This window comes from Rhea americana, unplaced genomic scaffold (genome assembly GCF_003343005.1).
Source record: "Rhea americana isolate MKP2758 unplaced genomic scaffold, rheAme1 scaffold_17, whole genome shotgun sequence".
Lineage (NCBI taxonomy): Eukaryota > Metazoa > Chordata > Aves > Rheiformes > Rheidae > Rhea > Rhea americana.
Window position 1 is genome coordinate 3,954,491 of NW_028185816.1, and position 18,665 is coordinate 3,973,155.

At 35.3% G+C, this 18,665-nt stretch overlaps 1 protein-coding gene across 1 annotated transcript in view; it reads left to right on the forward strand.

Annotated features, from left to right (window-relative positions):
• The first annotated feature begins 691 nt into the window (after positions 1–691).
• Positions 692–18,665, forward strand: part of KIF18A (kinesin family member 18A) — a 44,130-nt gene continuing 26,156 nt past the window's right edge. Inside the window, exons 1-8 of the mRNA XM_085300884.1 lie at positions 692–1,084; positions 1,725–1,882; positions 2,997–3,101; positions 4,110–4,220; positions 8,652–8,849; positions 14,670–14,846; positions 15,698–15,772; positions 15,973–16,076. Of these exons, the coding sequence (XP_085157010.1) occupies positions 757–1,084; positions 1,725–1,882; positions 2,997–3,101; positions 4,110–4,220; positions 8,652–8,849; positions 14,670–14,846; positions 15,698–15,772; positions 15,973–16,076 (1,256 nt within the window). The 5' untranslated portion in view covers positions 692–756. The remainder of the gene's footprint in view (positions 1,085–1,724; positions 1,883–2,996; positions 3,102–4,109; positions 4,221–8,651; positions 8,850–14,669; positions 14,847–15,697; positions 15,773–15,972; positions 16,077–18,665) is intronic.

Sequence of the window (18,665 nt, forward strand, 5' to 3'; positions counted from 1 at the left end):
GGCGGCGGCTCCCCGCGGCCGGCTGAGCGGGGAAGGTCGCCCCGAAGCCGGGAGCGGTGCCGCGGGCACGCGGCAGTGAGAGCCTCTGTCGGGAGGGGCCTTGCGGGCTGTTACCGCTAAACAACCGCCCGTTGCAAGTGTGAAGGGCCCGTTAAGAGCAAGGTCTTGTTGGGCCTCTCTGCTGAATTTGGGTCGATTTCCCCTGCAAATTGTGCTGACTTTTAACTATCCTGGTTTACTGCTTGTTTAAACATACGTGCAATAGGATTGAACAGATGCACTAGAGAAAGCGGGTGGTCTATCCTCTAACGTAGTTATGTTTTGGTGAAGGATAGTAAAAGCATTAGACTAGGTCAGGAGAAGACTGATGGGTCATATGCACACCACTTCTAAAATAAAGGAAAACAAGTGGTTTTTATTGTTGTTTTTTAAGCTGGAGAAGTAGGCTTGTGGACTTCCTAGGCATTTGCCGTCCTGCTTTTTTGAAGCTCTCCTGAATTCTATGGTGAATTAAGACACCTTTTCAGGCCAGCTCAACTGCTCTCTAAAGTTGTGTGAACACTGCAGTACTCCATAGAGCTAAGTAACAAGGGCTGGACAGGTCCAGCACAGGAACAGCTAGGGAGCTAATTGGAAGCTATATTTGAAATATAAGGCCCTTTCAACTTTTTTTTTTCTTTGCATTTGCAGAAAGGATTCAGCTGCATGATCTAAGGAATACTTAGAAGCAAAAAGGGAGAGAACAGGACTATCGTTATGTCTACTGCTAAAGAAGAGGATGTCTGTAGTCATGTGAAAGTGGTGGTCCGCGTCCGTCCAGAATCCCAAAAGGAAAAAGATGGCAACTTTAGCAAAGTGGTTCACGTTGTGGACCAGCATATATTGGTCTTTGATCCAAAGGAGGAAGAAGTTAGCTTCTTTCATGGGAAGAGATTAGCCCATAGGGATATCAATAAAAGAAAAAAGAAAGATCTGAAGTTTGTGTTTGATGCAGTTTTTGCTGAAAGTTCATCCCAGTTAGAAGTTTTTGAACATACTACCAAAACTGTACTTGATGGCTTCTTAAATGGATATAATTGCACAGGTAACTTTTTTTCTATTTGTCTCCTTCTGTTCATTTAAAACTCCACTAAATTCTTGGAAGTTTCTACTGTTATATCCAGATGCCTTAAAAAAGACTGACTTTTAAATAGAACATTTTATTTATTTTATAGAAATGGGAGGGTGACTTTTTTGTGATATCCTATAGAAAATAGGATAGCTATACTCCATTTTGAAAAAAAGTTTATGCTAGAGTTGTTATTTTATCTATAATTTGATCAGAAATAAAATGTATAGTTGGCATAAGTGCTCAAGAAAGTTATTCAACCAGAAGTGGATTTCTCACTTTAAGAGCTTCTCTCTTTTTAATTAGCAAATGAAACATTGTGAGGAAGTACAATATCTGCCTGCAATAAATTGATGGCTTAGGGCTATGAGAGTAAAGAAATGATATTTTTCATGTAAATTGCCTGCGTATGACTTTTAAACTGGAAATTTGAGCATAAATGTGATTCTGAAATAGCTTTCTGTTTATGGTACTAAAGGAAAAGCATAAGAAACTTGATCAGCTTATGAAACAGCTATGCAATATGATAGATGTATGTGAATGTCCATTTGAATTTTGTATTCCTGATTGGCTTACTGGTATAATAGCATATGTTCTTGTTTTTTAATAAAAACAGTGCTTGCATATGGTGCAACAGGAGCTGGAAAGACTCATACAATGCTAGGCTCCCCTCAAGATCCTGGAGTGATGTATTTAACTATGATGGCACTTTATAATTGTATGGATCAAATAAAAGAAGATAAAATATGCAATGTTGCTGTTTCTTATTTAGAGGTAAGCCAGTTCCTGCATTTAGTGTGTTGCTTTCAATAAAGCATATTCTTAAAAACAGAGACAAGCTTTTGGTGGGGTTTTGTTGGTGTCCCCCCCCCATCTCCCCCCCCACCCCAAGTCAATAATTCTGGGACTTGACAAAACAGGTTCTTGAAAGGAATGGAACAGAACTGTGCTCTGCAAATACGTTTTTATAAACACTTGTTATCATACAGCAGACTGCTAAAAAAGGACAATCTCTTCTAGTATTTTTTATTAAACACTCAATGAATCATGTTTTGCTGATCAGTTACATCCCCTTGAATATCTGCTAATGTGTACAAGGAAATATCTTTTCAAGCATATGTTTCAGGACTTAGCAATAAAGTCATGTAATTACTGTAAAATCTCACAACTCTAGTTCCTTTATAATTAATTTTTAAAGCTTTCAAGTTAGTAGAACTGTATTTTAGATTTGACAAACAAACCTAAATAATTAGACCTGCTGTGCCAATGGTTATCTGTCTCCAAATATTCCTTTCATTCTTTATTGTCAGCCTCTCTCTTTTTTCTTTTTGCATCAAAGTCCTGAATGCACCTGCGTTGCTGTCATGTGGAAGGAGCAAAATTAAGCTATGGTTAACTTCTATCTCCTATTAAGTCATAGTGGAAGAGTAGTTGTTACTTGGCAGTGGYAGGGAAGAGGGCGGAAGAAAAGTATGTTTTGTCACATACTATTTCAAGCGCTTCCACAGGCCCTGAAATATAATATGGTAATTATCAATATCATTTGGATTAAGAAATCTTGCTGTAGTATGTATTATGAAGTCTAATAGAGAAAAATAAGTGGTGTATATTAACACTCCAAAAATAAGTCAATTTTTGTTTACTAAAAAGAATGACTCTTGTTTCAATAACTAAAAATATATGCACAGTGAATAAGTTGAGTGTTTGTCTCCAGTGAAGGAAAGCTATTTGGCAAAAACTATACGGAATTTGTTACTTTATCTTAAGTCTCTTAGAAAAAAAAAAAAAAAAAAAAAAAAAGAAGCATAATCATTTCTGTTGAGTTAGGTTTACCCTGTCAAGTACCATAAGCTATTTTTCTTAAAAGACTGCAATTTCCTTTTTGGAGGTCTACAATGAACAGATTCGTGATCTGCTGGTAAACTCAGGACCTTTGGCTGTTCGTGAAGATGCTCAGAAAGGGGTGGTTGTTCAAGGGCTAACATTGCACCAGGTATGTATACAGGTCTTAACTTAGTAAGCCTCACAACATGTTTGGGAAAGTGGTGAAATTCTCATACATCTGTGAAAGCTGGATACCGAATAATAATTTCCTTGTGGGCTTTTTTGTGGTAGTAATACTAGTGTCTAAATAACTTGCAGATCTAATAAATTCTTTATTCAGAAGCAGGCTGTAGAAAAATGCCTGCTGTTCAAATATGCATATTTATTAAAACATCCAGTCCTTATTATCCAAATAGTGCCATTAATTTAATGATGTCTTCTTGTTTTGGAAGATTAGCTTTTGACTAACGTACCTTAGCACTTCTGAAGATATTTTCTGCTTTCAGTGCTTGTATGAGTGTTCAACACCTTTGCAGATCTCTTACCTGCATCTCAATATTTTTCTTTTTTTTTTTAAATAACTGCATCTGAAAATTTTATGTAAATTTTCCAGCTCAGCATAGCAGTTCTGTGGCAAAATTGGTGAAAGAATTCATTTTTTCAATCTAGAACTCAACTTTCATGGACCTCACTTTCTCTTTCTTACAGTCTCTTAGTGTGTGTTATACGCTACATAGCTTCCAACTTTTACATGCTGTGGTATAATGATTCTGCGGCCAGCAATCTCATCAGTTTGGTTCACTCTTTGAACACGATACTTTCCAAAGCCTGGTGCTTGGGAGGTGGGCAGGATGGGGGGGGAAATACTATATTATTTAATGCATTAGTACAAAAAAGGATGAATTAAGACATACTTAATTAAGACTTTCTTCAACTGTAGAGGACCTTTGAGGAATTTGAGCACTGTAATAATAACTAAAAAAAGAAGTTTTAAATTTCTGCAATTAAGCGCTTGCTCTTTGAGCTTATAATTTTTTAAATAAGTTTGTTTGAAGTGCCTCAGTTCCAAAACAGGAAGTTTCTCTCTTATTTATTTTGTAATCAGGATGAAATCGACTACATTTAATGAAAATTTAAGATAAATGCTTTTTCCCCCTTTCTCGCTCTACATACAAAGCCTAAATCTGCAGAGGAAATCCTCCAAATGTTGGATTATGGAAATAAAAATCGAACACAACATCCCACAGATATAAATGCCTCCTCTTCTCGATCCCATGCTGTCTTTCAGGTAAAATGATATAGCAAATGTCATCATTCTTTTGATTTTTAATTGTTGATTAATCTTGGATACAATGAAAGGGTGGGTRGGTTTTTTGTTGTGTTTTTTGTTTAACTGTATCTAATCTTTATTTGGATGGAAGGTGATAAATGATTGTTCTTTTTTGATTTCTCATCCTTTGTAACTGTAAATGTTCATAGTGATTATATCTGACAAAGTGAAATCAATGAAAAGCTTTCCAGCTTTTTTTTTTTCCAGTGTGAGCTAGTATTCCTTAGAAGAAAGATCTTGTTCTGTAAAATTGTAGTTTTGAGCTTTGAATGCTCTTCTATAAATAGAAAGATTTCTTGTATGTTCCTCTGACTTATTTCTTCAACCTCTTGATATCTTGTTCAGCATTTTTCTAGGAAAATGTTTTATAAGGTGCAATTACACATCCAGGTATAAACTGAGTACCTCAAGTGGTACTTTCCCATCATGCTTATTCCAGGTAATGCCAATTTTCATGTTGAGTGATTTCTTAACATTTGAGTGTGACCTGAGTTTGCATGCATTGTAAAAATCTTCTGAAACACGAGACTTTTGTAGAGATTATTGCTGTTTGCAAACCATCACTGTGTCCTTCTGACTCCTCTTAAATACAGCCTGTGATATGAAAAATTTAAAGATGGGTCCTATTAGCTAAAACTTCATTATCCATTTGCTAGCACATATTGCAAAGCACGCTATTCTTTGTTATTTATATGTTGCTATTCTGAATTGCAAAATATTAAAAAATAATTGAACTCTAGTCCTTCCATTACAATTCGATTATTTTTCGTCTGTTTGACAGTTCTTAATTCTCTCTACAGACAATGCTTAGTAACTCTATCCAAAGTTAATATTTTGAAATAGATGACAGTAATATAAGCAGCTGTAAAGCTAACACAATAGCTTTACTCTCAATATTAAGGAAAAAAGATTAATAATGGGTAATAGATTTTCTATATTTAAAAAAAAAAACATATAAGGGAGCAAAAATCATTCCAACCCTAAAAGCTTTTGTGTTGTCTTATTTACCTCAGATTTTTATTTGAATCTCCTTCCCTCTCCCTCCCCCATTGCCTCTGTAATCTTGTCCTGATCTTTATCAATTGTTACAGAGCATCGTACTTGGGTGTTTGAAGCAAAGACTCAGGCAAAGTTGTTCAGATTGAGAGCTGCAATGTTGTATGTGTGTGCCATCTTTTAATAAGGTGCAACACAGTGGTGTAGTGGCACAGAATGAGATCAGTGCAATAAAGGAAGAAACAGAAACCAGTACAGTTCACTTGCTGGACTGCCTTACCTTATCTCCCTCACCTCTACTTGGCAGCAGGAAGCTCTGGATTGCTTTATCTGACAGACTTGGCGCTGAAAGTGACTAGCAATTAAATCAGACAGATATTGTTGTCTAATAAGATCTTTAACAAACTAATTATGTGAACAGGGATGCTGGAGAGTTTATCATCTTCAGCCTATATTATATATTCTTGCAAATTGGTCAGACTAACCTCTGTGGAGTTTGTTCTTTAGTTTCTTCGTGCCAGGGTAGTAGTAGTGGTACCTAGCACAGTAGTAGTAGTTGCATGAAGTGCACTGTCTGTCCCTTAGCCAATCTTAATATGCAGTTGCAGTCTGTTAAATGTCATGCTTGGCTGAACTCAATACTTATGGTCAAATGCCTTGGTACTATAACTTCCTCATGAAGGAAAAGACCTTTCAGCCTAAAGATAAGGTTTGGGCATGTTACAGCTTAAAGTATGTTTTGCTTTGTTCTCTGTAGTCTATCCTAATACATAGTTAATTCATGCTGTCAGACTGATTCTGTTTGAGGATGGTATCACCAGATTATTGTAGTTAGTCAGAATCTTCTTTTGGCTTTCTCTGCAATATTCCTAATCCATTTAGTCCTTGCAATGAGATAATCCTGGCTGTTTTGGCATTTATTGTCTTCTGAGATAGTTTGTCGGTAAATAGATTTAATTATTTTTCTCCTTAAATGTACTTTTCAGTTAAGTGCATAAATTATTACTAAAAGTCATGGTTCCTTCTGTCAGAAAAGTAATTATTTACATAGGACACGCAGTCCTATACAATCTATTAATATGATGTATTGTCAATGGAAAAAATAAGGTGATGCAGCCTTAGAATAATACTTCACTTAACGAAGAATGGTTTTTAAGCTGTTTTCATTGTTTTACTTATTTGAGGAGAGAGAAGGGATTATGCTATTTATAAGAAAGTATGTATTAAAAAAATGCATACCATAAATATTGAATTTACATGTAGCACTTAAGTATAATTCAGTTGCAATTCCTTGGCAGTCTGGTTGGCAACTGGGAAGTTTAACAGATGAACGGAAAGTTCAGAATCTAATGAGTATTAGTATATTAATTTTTTATTATTACTGTTATTTGGGAGGACACAAGTTGACGTAAGGAATGACATGACTTAGTAGCAGCATGTCTAAGTAATGTGAAACTCTGCAATGTGAGCTAAGTAAGCTAAATATGTATGCCCTTGATGCACTTATCTCCAGGGGCAGATTTGTTTGGCTCTAAGACTTTTTCTGCCTCTGCTCATGATATTCTTGTATTTATTAGATGATACTGCACCAATACGAATTCTGTGAATACCAGTGGGTATAAGACTTCACCATCTGCTGACATTTTAACAGTTAAAATAGTTTAAGCAAATTTTTAAATATGCAGTTTGGAAAAGTGGGATCATAGGTACTTTTCTGCTTGAGGAATTTATACTAAGTGTTGGCATCTGTAGGAAATAACTACAAAGTGCTCAGTATTACAAGTGATTGCTTATATCGGTTCATATGACATCTATTTACATTATCCCCATATATATGTGACATTCTAAGAACCATGTCTTAAAAGTGGATATCCCTACTACTGTGTTGATTCTTTGCTTCCCTCTTTGTGGTGTGGGGTTCTTTTCTTTGGGGGGGGGGGGGGAAGGGGGGGGTGACCACTCTCCCCCCTTTTTCTCCTGTTGTAAAGGTGGTCTTACTGTAGAGATCAGTTMCCTTGAGGCTAATCTTGTTTTTTGTTGTTAGCTCTATTGGCGTAGGACATGTTCTGGAACTGACTCAGGAAGCAGCAAAGTCTTGGCCCAGGACATTTTGAGCTGATTTGAGAGATGCAAGTTTTGCCTTATTATACCATCTGTCTTAGGTTTGAAGTCTCTATGTAGGTCAGGCAATTACTGCATCTGAAAGTAAAATTCTGAATTGCCACACTGTTCTGTTAAGTGTTCTCCTGACAGACAAAGAAATAGAAGAGATTCTCCTTTGGGGCACTTCCTGTGTCTTTTGAGTTTTTTATAGAAGCTTGGATCATACAAAATAGTTGTATGMCAGCTGTCATACCAGCTTTCCTTACTATAATGGTAGTTACTGGGTTCTGGTAGAGTACTACTAGCTTGAGATAGCTCCCTTACAAAGATAAATACAGGAAACAAAAAAAATATATATATTATTATTATTTTTCATTTCTTGGCATATTGGCTGTACTAGAAATAGTGTAACCGGACTTCCTTGGCTTATTTGATATAAAACTTTTCTTGGTATGTCATAAGTCAAATTTCTTCTATTAAGCATTGCTGTGAAGACTTTTCTCATAAACAGCCTTAAAGATATAGAACTGGTGAGATATACTAGTACGGCAACTCTTTCCCTATTTTTTGTCAGAAACGCTTAGCCTTGCAAGGGGCAAGAGTGGAAATGTATAGAGAATGCTGGAAAAGTAAATGCAAAGTGAAAGTAAGGATAACTAATTCTTGTTATTGATTCTGTGATTCAATAGCTCAAGCTCAAGCTGCCCACTTTCTCAGAAACCTGGGTAAGGACACCTTCACTAGCAGAAGCAAACAAAAGCATTTTGTTCCTCCTGTATCTCCTGTACCTTAAACTTCAGGAAAGAAAGAATGAGGAGAAACAAATGGCTACAGGAGTCTTTGCTCTCTAGAGGACTCGGGCATAGCCTGTGATTTCACAGGAATAAATGAGTACTAGATTCAATTAATGTCAGTCACAGATGAGTCAATTGCTGAAAGTTCAGCCTTTTTCTATGACTATCCTATATATATGTTCTTGTGCCATATACTGTTAATGATGCCTTTTAAAAATGAACACCTTTTACACTTGAAACCATGCTAGTACAATGTACATTCCTCCTCCCTGTTCCCTCAGTTAATGCCTGGAGCAGATGAATTCAAGAGGTAAGTGTCAGAAATGCTTCTCATACATGTCCTTTGGGCAGCCTCTCATCTGTATCTCTATCTTGATGGGGATAATACGCATCTCTRAAAATACTTTTGATACTGTAGGATTGATTTACTGCTCAGAATAACAAGAGATTAATTAGTGGTTACTTCTTAATTCTTTTTCCTTTTTTGTACTTGCAGATTTATTTGAGACAGCAAGATAAAACAGCTAGTATTAATCAAAATGTTCGCATTGCCAAAATGTCTCTTATTGACCTGGCAGGATCTGAACGTGCCAGTGCTACAAATGCCAAGGGGGCTCGTTTTAGAGAAGGAACAAATATTAACCGCTCCCTGCTAGCTCTTGGAAATGTCATCAATGCTTTGGCAGATCCAAAGGTATGTGCTGTTTTCGCATGCAGTGTCCGCTTTCTAATAGTTTAAAAAATAATTTTTTAAACAATAAATATCAAATGTTGCACCATTGTTTATATCTTTTGACTCTTACTGTATCTTCAGAATGTATTCCTAGTTATCCTTATGGAATATATTAGAAAATGTTTACATAYCAGGTTTCTTATTTTTAAAAATACAAAGTCTCTGTAGACTTTGATTGTGAAAGTTGCAGGTTGAAGTTTTGGGTTGCTAAATCATCTGATGTACCTTCCTGTGCTAATGTAGCAAAAGTTGCTAAAAGTAACTTACACTTGAAGTAGAAACATTTTATGAGGATCCTTATGTATTTTAATTGTGCTTGATATTGGTTGCAGAGCCAGCATCTCTTTGACTGCTTTAAGTCAAAGGTTAGTTAGTTGAAGTGTAGATAGGTCTTCTGTGTGCTTGGWTTTTTTGGGGTTTTTTTTTTTTTKTTTTKTTTTGTTTTTTTATTTGGAGGAAAGTGTCCCAGTTTTGGTTGTTTACAGTCAGGAAAAACAATGCTGAGACTTTAGATGCTTTTAAATCCTTTGGCATCTGCCTATTGTCAATAATACTGAGTTCTTGTAGAGGTAAGTGGCTTTTTTTTTTTTTTTTTTTCCCTTCACTTCATAAGTCTAGAATACATATGGTTATAATTAGAAAAGTTTTGTCCTCCAGTTATATACACTCTGCCCTTCATCTTAGACTCTCTCCTCTAGATAAATAAAAGCACTATTTCAGAACTAAAAGTTTTTCTTAATATTTAAGTCATTTAATATAAGTATACTTTTTTTTTTTCATTTACTACAACAACTAAAATTAGGCTATAATATCTTAAGTACCTAATATTGAAAATCATGCTCTTCATACTGTATTCCCTGTAAACTCTCCTTGGTGCTTACAGAGTGAGAGAGGGCATTCTATCTGCAGCTAGCAGCAGGAGTTGATGCCTTAGCACAGTTTCTGCCTGTAGTGCTGTAGGTAGTTAATTCAATCTTTTATTATCTGGTCTCAAGAAATTCCCTGTTTACTACTTTGTTTAAAGAATATTAAGCATCTTTTAGGGCAATGATGGGGGTAGATACTACCTATCTATTCCCTTCTGAAATACAGTCATGTTAAAACCTAAAGTCTAGGAGAGCTCTCCTTGAATGAGGGAAATTACCTTGTTTATATTTTTCACATCATTGTTTTTGCTTATGGGTTGCCACCATTTTCCTCTAGGATATCTGAATGAAAGAATCTTCTTGGGAAATGGTTGTCAAAAATAGCGTGCAGCTATCTCTGGATAATATCAAAAATGAATGAATGATTTTTTTTTTTTCCAAAATCAAGCATATCTAAAGAAGATTGTGTAAATAGCCTACTGAAGACAAAGATGTCGGAAGCTGTGTGACTCATAATCTTAAAGGAGAAGGATTTTGTAGGAGAAAACAACATCTATTCAGAGCTTGCACTGTTAAATAATGTCTGACATTTACTGGATTTGCAATAAACAAATTTATTCTTTTGGCATTTAAAGAACACTTAAAAATGTCCTATTGGCTCGGATCAATGTCTGCCAAACSCAATTCTCTATTTCTGACAGTATCAATAATGAAGTTAAAGCTCACAAACCTGGTCACTTTCTGTGGTCTTCTTGCCTATTGTTCTCCCTGACATCTGAAATCCTTGCATTAAGGATCTTAGAGGGTACACCCACCTAGTTCTTTCAGTACCCATCTATGGACTTGTCAAAAAAGAAATTGTTTATTCTGTTTTTGAACTTGCTTCCCCTTCTGCCACTGCAACCTGCTGTGGCAACAAGCTCCAGAAGTTCACTAGCTATTGTGTAAAGAACTACTTCCTTGCTAGCTGATCTCCCACTAGTTTCACTGAGTACCTTCTAGTATTTGAGGATTTAGTAAATGCATTTTTGTGGGGGTTTTATCTTACTGTTTCTCATGAATTGTAAATCTGATAGTTGTTCAGATTCATGGCACTCCTTTATTCAACAATCTTTCTTTTGATTCTAGAAAGAAATGAAAAGCTCATCTCTGGAAGCAGTCTTTCAGAAGAGGGGCTTATGTCTGTGTGATCTGTAGATTACAGAAACATTTTTATTAGGATGATGGAACTGTGGAGCACAACTGAGGACCTATTTACTTTCCTAACTCATGGTTAAGAGACATGACTTTACCTTTGCTATTCTGCTTTAAATTTGGAAAGCATAGCATGTAACTTGTACTATAGCAGAATTCCACTGCTACTCAGAGCATCCCTTAGTGCTCTAACCTCTGAGCTTTTATATCCAGTTATGACACTGAGGAGTATTTTTAAACYACACCTATGCTTTTTAAACTGAAATTTCTGAATCAGGTACATTATAACACGGAGGAGTTAACGTCATCTGTTCCATAGCTGGAGTTCTGCTCTTTTTGTTTTTGTTGGGGTTTTTTGAGTGTTTTTGTGGTTTTAAAAATACTCTAATGCAACTCATGACATAAATGTATTTAAAGGAACAGAACTGGAGCACAGAACAAAAGTGGATTTAGCAATCTGTTCTTGTCTGTCTGTCATGGGTTGCTGTGAGTCCAGAGCTTTGCCGGTTTGATCTGGATCTCACCCTGAAGTTGAATTATAAAAACCCAGGCTGGGAGAAAAAGGTATCATTTTGTCCTAATGACTTGCCCTTGGAATTCCTCCTTTTCTAGTGACTATCAGCCATAGGAAGCTTTTCGATAGGTGGCTTGAAGGGTCAAGAATTTTGACTTTTCTTGCTGTGGAATCGGTGACTGCTCTGAGTAGGACAGACATTATGCAGAACTTAGTAAGCGKGAGGAAAAACAAAAACTGAGGCTTAAGTCATTGTCTAGTATGTTGATTGCATTTATTGGCACACACAAGAATGTAAAATTAGAACACATGAACAAGCATGTACAAGAGACTATCTTCAAGTCCTCATGGACTTACAGGCAAGTTTTTGGTTGCCCTTTAAAGTAAGTAAATTATAGGATATATTGTACTATAATAAATATTCTAGAACTGTTTGGGATAAACGGTTCATTCATCTGGGCCAAAACTCTAATCTACAAGTGAACTTTTCTGTTACATTCRTGAAGTTTGCCATTGTATTTCTTCCAGACAATTTCTTGCCTTGTTATTGGCAATAAAACAAATGAGCTCTTTGCCCTTAGTAGCCATCTTGTTCAACCTGTTTCTTACCCCTTAATACTTGATGTCTGTTACATAAACCAGGTGTTTTACATGATCATATAAATTAATCTATAATTTTCAGGCCAACTTTATTCATTTGTTCATTTCCTTCATTTGTTGAGGGAGCTTTGTTTTGTGTGTAGGTGATTGCTTTCAATTGAGATAACTAAAAACATTGTTCTGATCAAAAGGAAAAAAGCCACATATGATTCCCAAAAGTGTTTTGGAAAGGTTTTTTTTTTCTTTTTTTCTTTTTTCCCCCCCCCTCCTTTCTTATTCAGGATAAAGTCTATGAACTCAATCTGACTCATCATGCATTGCACWCTCAGTAGTATGAGAGAACTGCAGATCTGAAATGTAAAAAGAAAAAAAGTGACAAATACTTCCAACRAGATGTATACACAAATAAAAGTAGTATGCTAGTTACATGGGCATAGTTGCTTTTGTGTTTCTCCTGTAGTTAGTCATTTCTGTCTTTTTAAATACTTAATTACTGCAAGCTGCTTCTCCTTGTCCTTTTCAAGTCAAGATTGGTTCCCCAGAGTATATTTGAACACTACTGCTAATGTTCTCACCTGTCAGCTAAGGTATATTCTTCTTTCCAAGGTTGTCATCTTACCCTTGTATTATGTCCAAACTTGTCTCGTCACTAAATCTCATTTATGACCTTTACTATGTGCTTTTTCCCTTGATAGTCAGGACAGCCATGAATTTCCTCCTTCAGTTTTCTAGAGAATGCCTGTTTGTTTCATGTTATTTTCCCCTATAGGTTATTCTGGCTGTAAACTAACAACCTAACAAGCTAGATCAAACCCCTCTATTTCCTTTGTTTTTTTCAAAAGAATTTCTTTTATTCATCAAATAATTAGAATTCTGTAAATGTTCTCCTTATTCTAGTATTTTGTTGGACAAGATCTGGGATGTAGGGTTGGGGTCTTTATTTTGAAATCTCCTGAGGAAAAGCAATATGCAAAGAGAGAAAAGCCAAGTATGTTAGCAGTTTCATGTGTTTATTGGATTCCTCAATTTTTGGTACTGAACATTCATAAAGTATATCAAGGCAGGTTTAAAGATATCTCAGCTGAATTAAAATGAATGTACTATAAGGTGGATGCTAAAATATTTTTCTTTTTGTTGGTTCCAGTTGCTGCCAATTATTGTCTTATAGGCCAAGAAAACAAGCATCAGAGTATGGATTTATGTAAAATAAAATTCTAGTAATAGCTGGGTGTATTATTGCCTGAGAAGGGGCGGGGTGGAACATCTGGGTTYTTTAGACAACATTACAGAAATCTTGCTTTTTTTTAAAAAAACAAAACAAAACAAAAAAAACCCTCTCTCCTCACATAAATGTGAGGACTGATTAAGTAGAAGCCTAAAGAGCAGAGCAGGATACCTCTTTCAGCAATGGTAAATTGTTAAAATCAGCTCACTTGCCATACCAACTCTCCCTTAGACTGTGGTTGTACAGATGCTTGAATCCAGTCAAAGCAGTGATCCTACCCTCTTCTTGCTTTCGGTTACTGATTTTTCACTTCTGTGCTGGCTTTGGCTAGCATTCGTGTAGCCGTGCGAAGAGTCACATCAGGCAAATGGGCTATGTGACAACTAACTTGTTGAGGGGAGCAGAGCGGAGTGTTTCTTGTGTGTTTTCATTGTTTTTGGAGCAAATTTTTGTGTGTTTTGTGGTTGTGATGGGGATGGTGTTGCAGCAGGAGTGAATTAGTCCACTGATTTGGCTTGCCACATGGCTCTGCAAACCCGTGACACTAGCTGAAGGGAAGGAGTGGGAACAGTTGTATAAGAAGATGACAGAACGTCCTGAACTTTGCCAAAGTCAAGTTCCTATGTGACTGTTGCCGCTAGCTACACCGTTTTGTCCTTTTGGTCAGCTATCAAGTTGCCCCTTCAAACATGCAAAGGAGATCAAAGCTTAATTTTTCCTTCCTGGTGCCAGAAAAAGGTACACTGTTACCACTSTCTTGTTGGGAAAGGAGGGAGAATTTGGAATCTATACATAAGTTTCTTCCTGTTGACTTATTTGGTGTAGGATTTGGGTTTTAATGGCCTTTGTCCTGTGAGTTGGAGATTCTGTAGATGAAATTGAAAACTTTAYAAAGCAGGCATTGAGTTGCCCAGAGATGTGGTAGAGGCTTGGGTTTTGGAGCTATTGAAAGACCCAGCTGGACCCAGTTCTGGGTAGCCTGCTCTAGCTGACCCTGCTTTGGGCTGGGGGGTTCAATTAGCCAGTCTCCAGAGTCTGTTCCGACCTCAATTCTTTTATGATTCTATGAACAGAAAATAATTTAATATAGTCCACTTCTTTATTGGTTGTCCACATAACAAAAATAGTTGTTAAATATCCAGACTTTGAAAAACAACTTGGCTAATGTGTGTGCCGTAAAGGTATAAAGTAAGTTCTGAGAGATTTTATGAAGGAGACAGTTTGATATGTATGTGTAATTTTGAGCAATATTACTTATATAAATGAAAAGTTATATGCTGTGTTTTGTGGTATTGTTGAAATGCTAAGCAGATACTTTAAGCAGGTCAATTCTTAAAATACATTTATGTAATCCAAAAAAAAATGCATGTAATTCTTTCCAGAGCAAGAAACAGCATATTCCCTATCGAAACAGCAAGCTTACTCGTTTACTGAAGGATTCTCTTGGAGGAAATTGCCGAACGATAATGATAGCTGCTGTTAGTCCATCTTCTATGTTCTATGATGATACATACAATACTCTTAAGTATGCAAATCGAGCAAAGGATATTAAGTCTTCTGTGAGTATATTGGTATTTACTGATGTTTCATCAAAGTATACTGTCATAGTGCTAATAGAATGAGCTGTTTCTTTTTTTATTACAGTTTATTTAATTTTAAAATATAATATTTAGTAATACTTCATCAAAGAAGGAGCATTACTGGGACTATGCCTTAAAAGGCTAGCCTGCAATTTGAAAGAGATTGTTTCCATAAGCCTCAAATTTTGAACTAATAATCTCTTAGCTCATATAACTCATACTCAACTTCAGGATCTTAATACTGTGTTCCCAGATGGAGAATTAGGAAGCGTGTCACAAACATCTGAACAGTTGTACAAGAGCCAGACTAGGTTTGTTACAGGCAGAATTCAGYTGGAGCTAGTAAGCTCAACTAGCTTATAGTGACGAATGAAAAGCTGCTGGGGTATCTTGTCTTCTGTTCTCTGGTATTCAGATTGTTTTTCATAATCCTATCTATTTCAGCATCCTATTTCTTTTGCATAATATGGAGCTGATTGCAGTTTCTATTTGCTGCATACTTTTAAATTAAAGATAATTTTTATAAAAAGATCCACAAGGCTTACTTTAAATGATAAAGCTAGTTCAAATAAATGTAAAATTTGCTTGTGTGTATAAATGTAATCACTTTTTATTGTGCTGTTGAGGGAAATTACATGAGCAGTAGATTACTACAAAAGCTAAGAGAATCACAGTTTTGGGCAAGTCAGCCATATATTTATCTCTTTTTTTTATTAAAAAAAAATTACAGTACACATGTAATTATGCAATGCTTATATGTAGTATAAGTATTATGCAGGAAAAAGTGAAGGAGTATTTTTAAATTTTAACTTATTTCTATTCTTTAACAGTTGAAGAGCAATGTTGTTAGTTTGGACAGCCATATAAGCCAGTATGTTAAAATCTGCAATGAACAGAAGAAAGAGGTATGTTGATAATTTTTGTTGAGTTTGAAAACAAAAGTTTTCATAAGACTGGACCTGTAGGACAAGTGTTCTCCTAATGTTCCTGTATTGTCTTAAAAGAAAAAATGTGKTTTTTATTTTTAAGCACAGAATGATAATTTAAAAACAGGTTGACAAAAGCCAAATTTATATTCCAACTGAAAGGTACTTTTTTGTTTAAGATCATAATGTTGAAGGAGAAACTGAGAGAATATGAAGAAAAAGCAGCCGTTCCTGAAAATCCTAGTACAGCAGTACATTCAAACTACCAAGAGGAAATACAAAGGTAAACTGATCATAGTAAGGTCTTACTTTAAAGCTGGAGTTTACATAATTTGTAGAGCAAATTTACTTTCTTTTCAATATTGGTTTCATTGTTAACATTGTTTTATTTGGCATAGGTATGACTTTGCATAATTATTGTTTCTTTTCAGGATAATTTGAAGGCAGATTTAAACTGAAATACTGTATATGTGAGGAAATATATTTATCAACTTTCTAGGAAAATTATACAATAAAACACCRTAAGAGTAATCATGTACTCTGATAAAGAAGCTGATGTGATTCACTCTGACATAACAATTTAGGTCAGTGATGAAGGTCTGGCATCTCTAACTACTTGATTATTAAGAATATACTAGATTGACGAAAATGATGAAGGTCTAGCATCTCTAACTACTTGGTTATTAAGAATATACTAGATTGACGAAAATGAAGCAATGTCAGCATGCTGTAGGTTATGTCTGATCCCATCAAATTTTCACTACAACTGTTGATATCAGAAGTATTTATTTATGATTGGACATTAAATCTTACTAAAAAAAATGAATTTAATCAGTGAGCATCTGGTTATTAAAATGCCAGTATACTGTTTTTTGTTTTAACTTATCTATGCTTTTAACTATTATAACGATGCTAAGTTTCACAGAAAAAATGATATTTTTGTCCCAAGACTACTAATCTTATTCTGTATTAATGTGCAAGTGAAAACCTACAATTAATAGCACTTAGTGCAAGCCTCCTAGCCAGAGCTCTGTAGGGTTAGGAAGTTCATATTTCAAAAGGCTAAAGATTTTGGGGAAAACCTAGAATTCTAAACAACCTTCTTTAATTTCAGTTGTTTAAAGTACTATATTGTAATGTGTTTCAGAAGAACTAAAATGAGAAGTAAGCTTTATAAATTCTTTATCCTATTTGGAGCTAATACTTAAGCAATGTTACTGTAAAATGACTTTGAGTCACCTTGACTTTTCCTATCTGATTTTTCGCTGTTATTCTTGTATTATAGGAAGAACCCTCATCTGAAAGCCCTGTCTCTTTAAAAAAAGAATTTTCAAAACTAAAGCATAAAGATAGTGTACCACTAGATTAAAAAATGCGATAGCGTTGCAAAAAACTTGGTAGCAAAAGTATTCAGTGCAACTCTTGCCCTTATCTGAGGGAGGTACAGAGCTGGGATAGGATTATTCACTGAGGTGATCCTGTCAGGAAGAACACTGACAAACTGGTGAAAGTTCTCTAATGAAGAATGACTCCTAGCCCAGATAATTAACTAAAAATCATCATAGAATCAGTGAGAAATCCTATATAGCCAAACAACTGGGCTGTATGTAGACTAAACAATCTACTACAGATAAAAATTGAATGATAGATGTACAGTATAGGCCAGTGTTATATTTGGGAAGTTTGTAATTTAAAAGTAATACAATTAAGAAAGGGGAAAAAATTGAACATAATTTCAGAAAGGTCTTTCTAATACATCTGTCTATAGAACAGTCTTTCCTGGAAGTCCATTTAGTTAGACTTTGAAAGCTAGACAGTCCTGAAATAAGTAACAGAAAACAATCCTTTTTTTGGTAGGAAGCTTATCTTCATACAACAAGAAATGYGAAAATATCTTGCAAGTAAGAGAAACTTAATACAATTTTTAAATTATATTGTTAAGAAACTAGTCAATATCTAGACTTTTAAAACAGTGGTATGACACTTGGGAAGGGAGAGGGAAATATTTATAGGCTCTCTTTTAATGCTCCCAGAAACATTTTACCAAATAGAAACTAACTTTTTATTGCAATATGTAAAAATCTCAAAGCTATATGCTAGGTTCTAATGCTATTGTTTCTGCTAACAGTTTGATTTTACTTGTAATGCCTTCTTTTTAAGGAAAATTATAAGAATGCTAGCTTTCAGCAAAGCTACTTAAAAGGTCATTTTTGTGGGTAGATGGAATGCAGTTTTCATAACTGTCAGCAGCTGCTGCACTGCTGGCAGGTATTTCTTCAATAATATCCTTTCTTTGAGGTTTAAGAAGGGCAAGAACAAGAATTTCACAGAGGATTTCATTTACATCTGTAGGCTGTTTTTTATACTTCTCATTCTGTTTTCTTCTTGGTGGTGTTCCTGCCTATCTTCTGATGGTCCTTGAACAAACTGGCATTCGATGTATAAATTTGATGCTAATGTCACTATTCCATAAGAAGGTTAAGTTTTGGTCTGAGTGTCCTCTTATTGGATCTGTCCTTGAATATTTCATCACATATGYATTTCTGGGAATTATTCAACTAGATTTATTCTTTTAACTTTTTTGTTGGCCCTTTGAATGCATTTTTTTTTAATCTAGAGTACTACTTGAAGAGAAAGCAATACTCCATTCCTCCAAAGTACAGGATTGCCTAACAAAACGAAAACATTAGTTTAATAATACACAACATGATTCCATCCAAAATAAGTAAATATAATATCTGTCATATTACAAACAGATGTTTGTTTAGTAACAGGTTAGAGCCTTGGAGAATTTTCAAGGGAAAGTAATCTGCTAAATTTGTTTAGCTAAACTTGAGCCTGTTAAAGTTCCTGATGTGTGTCACTAAATCTT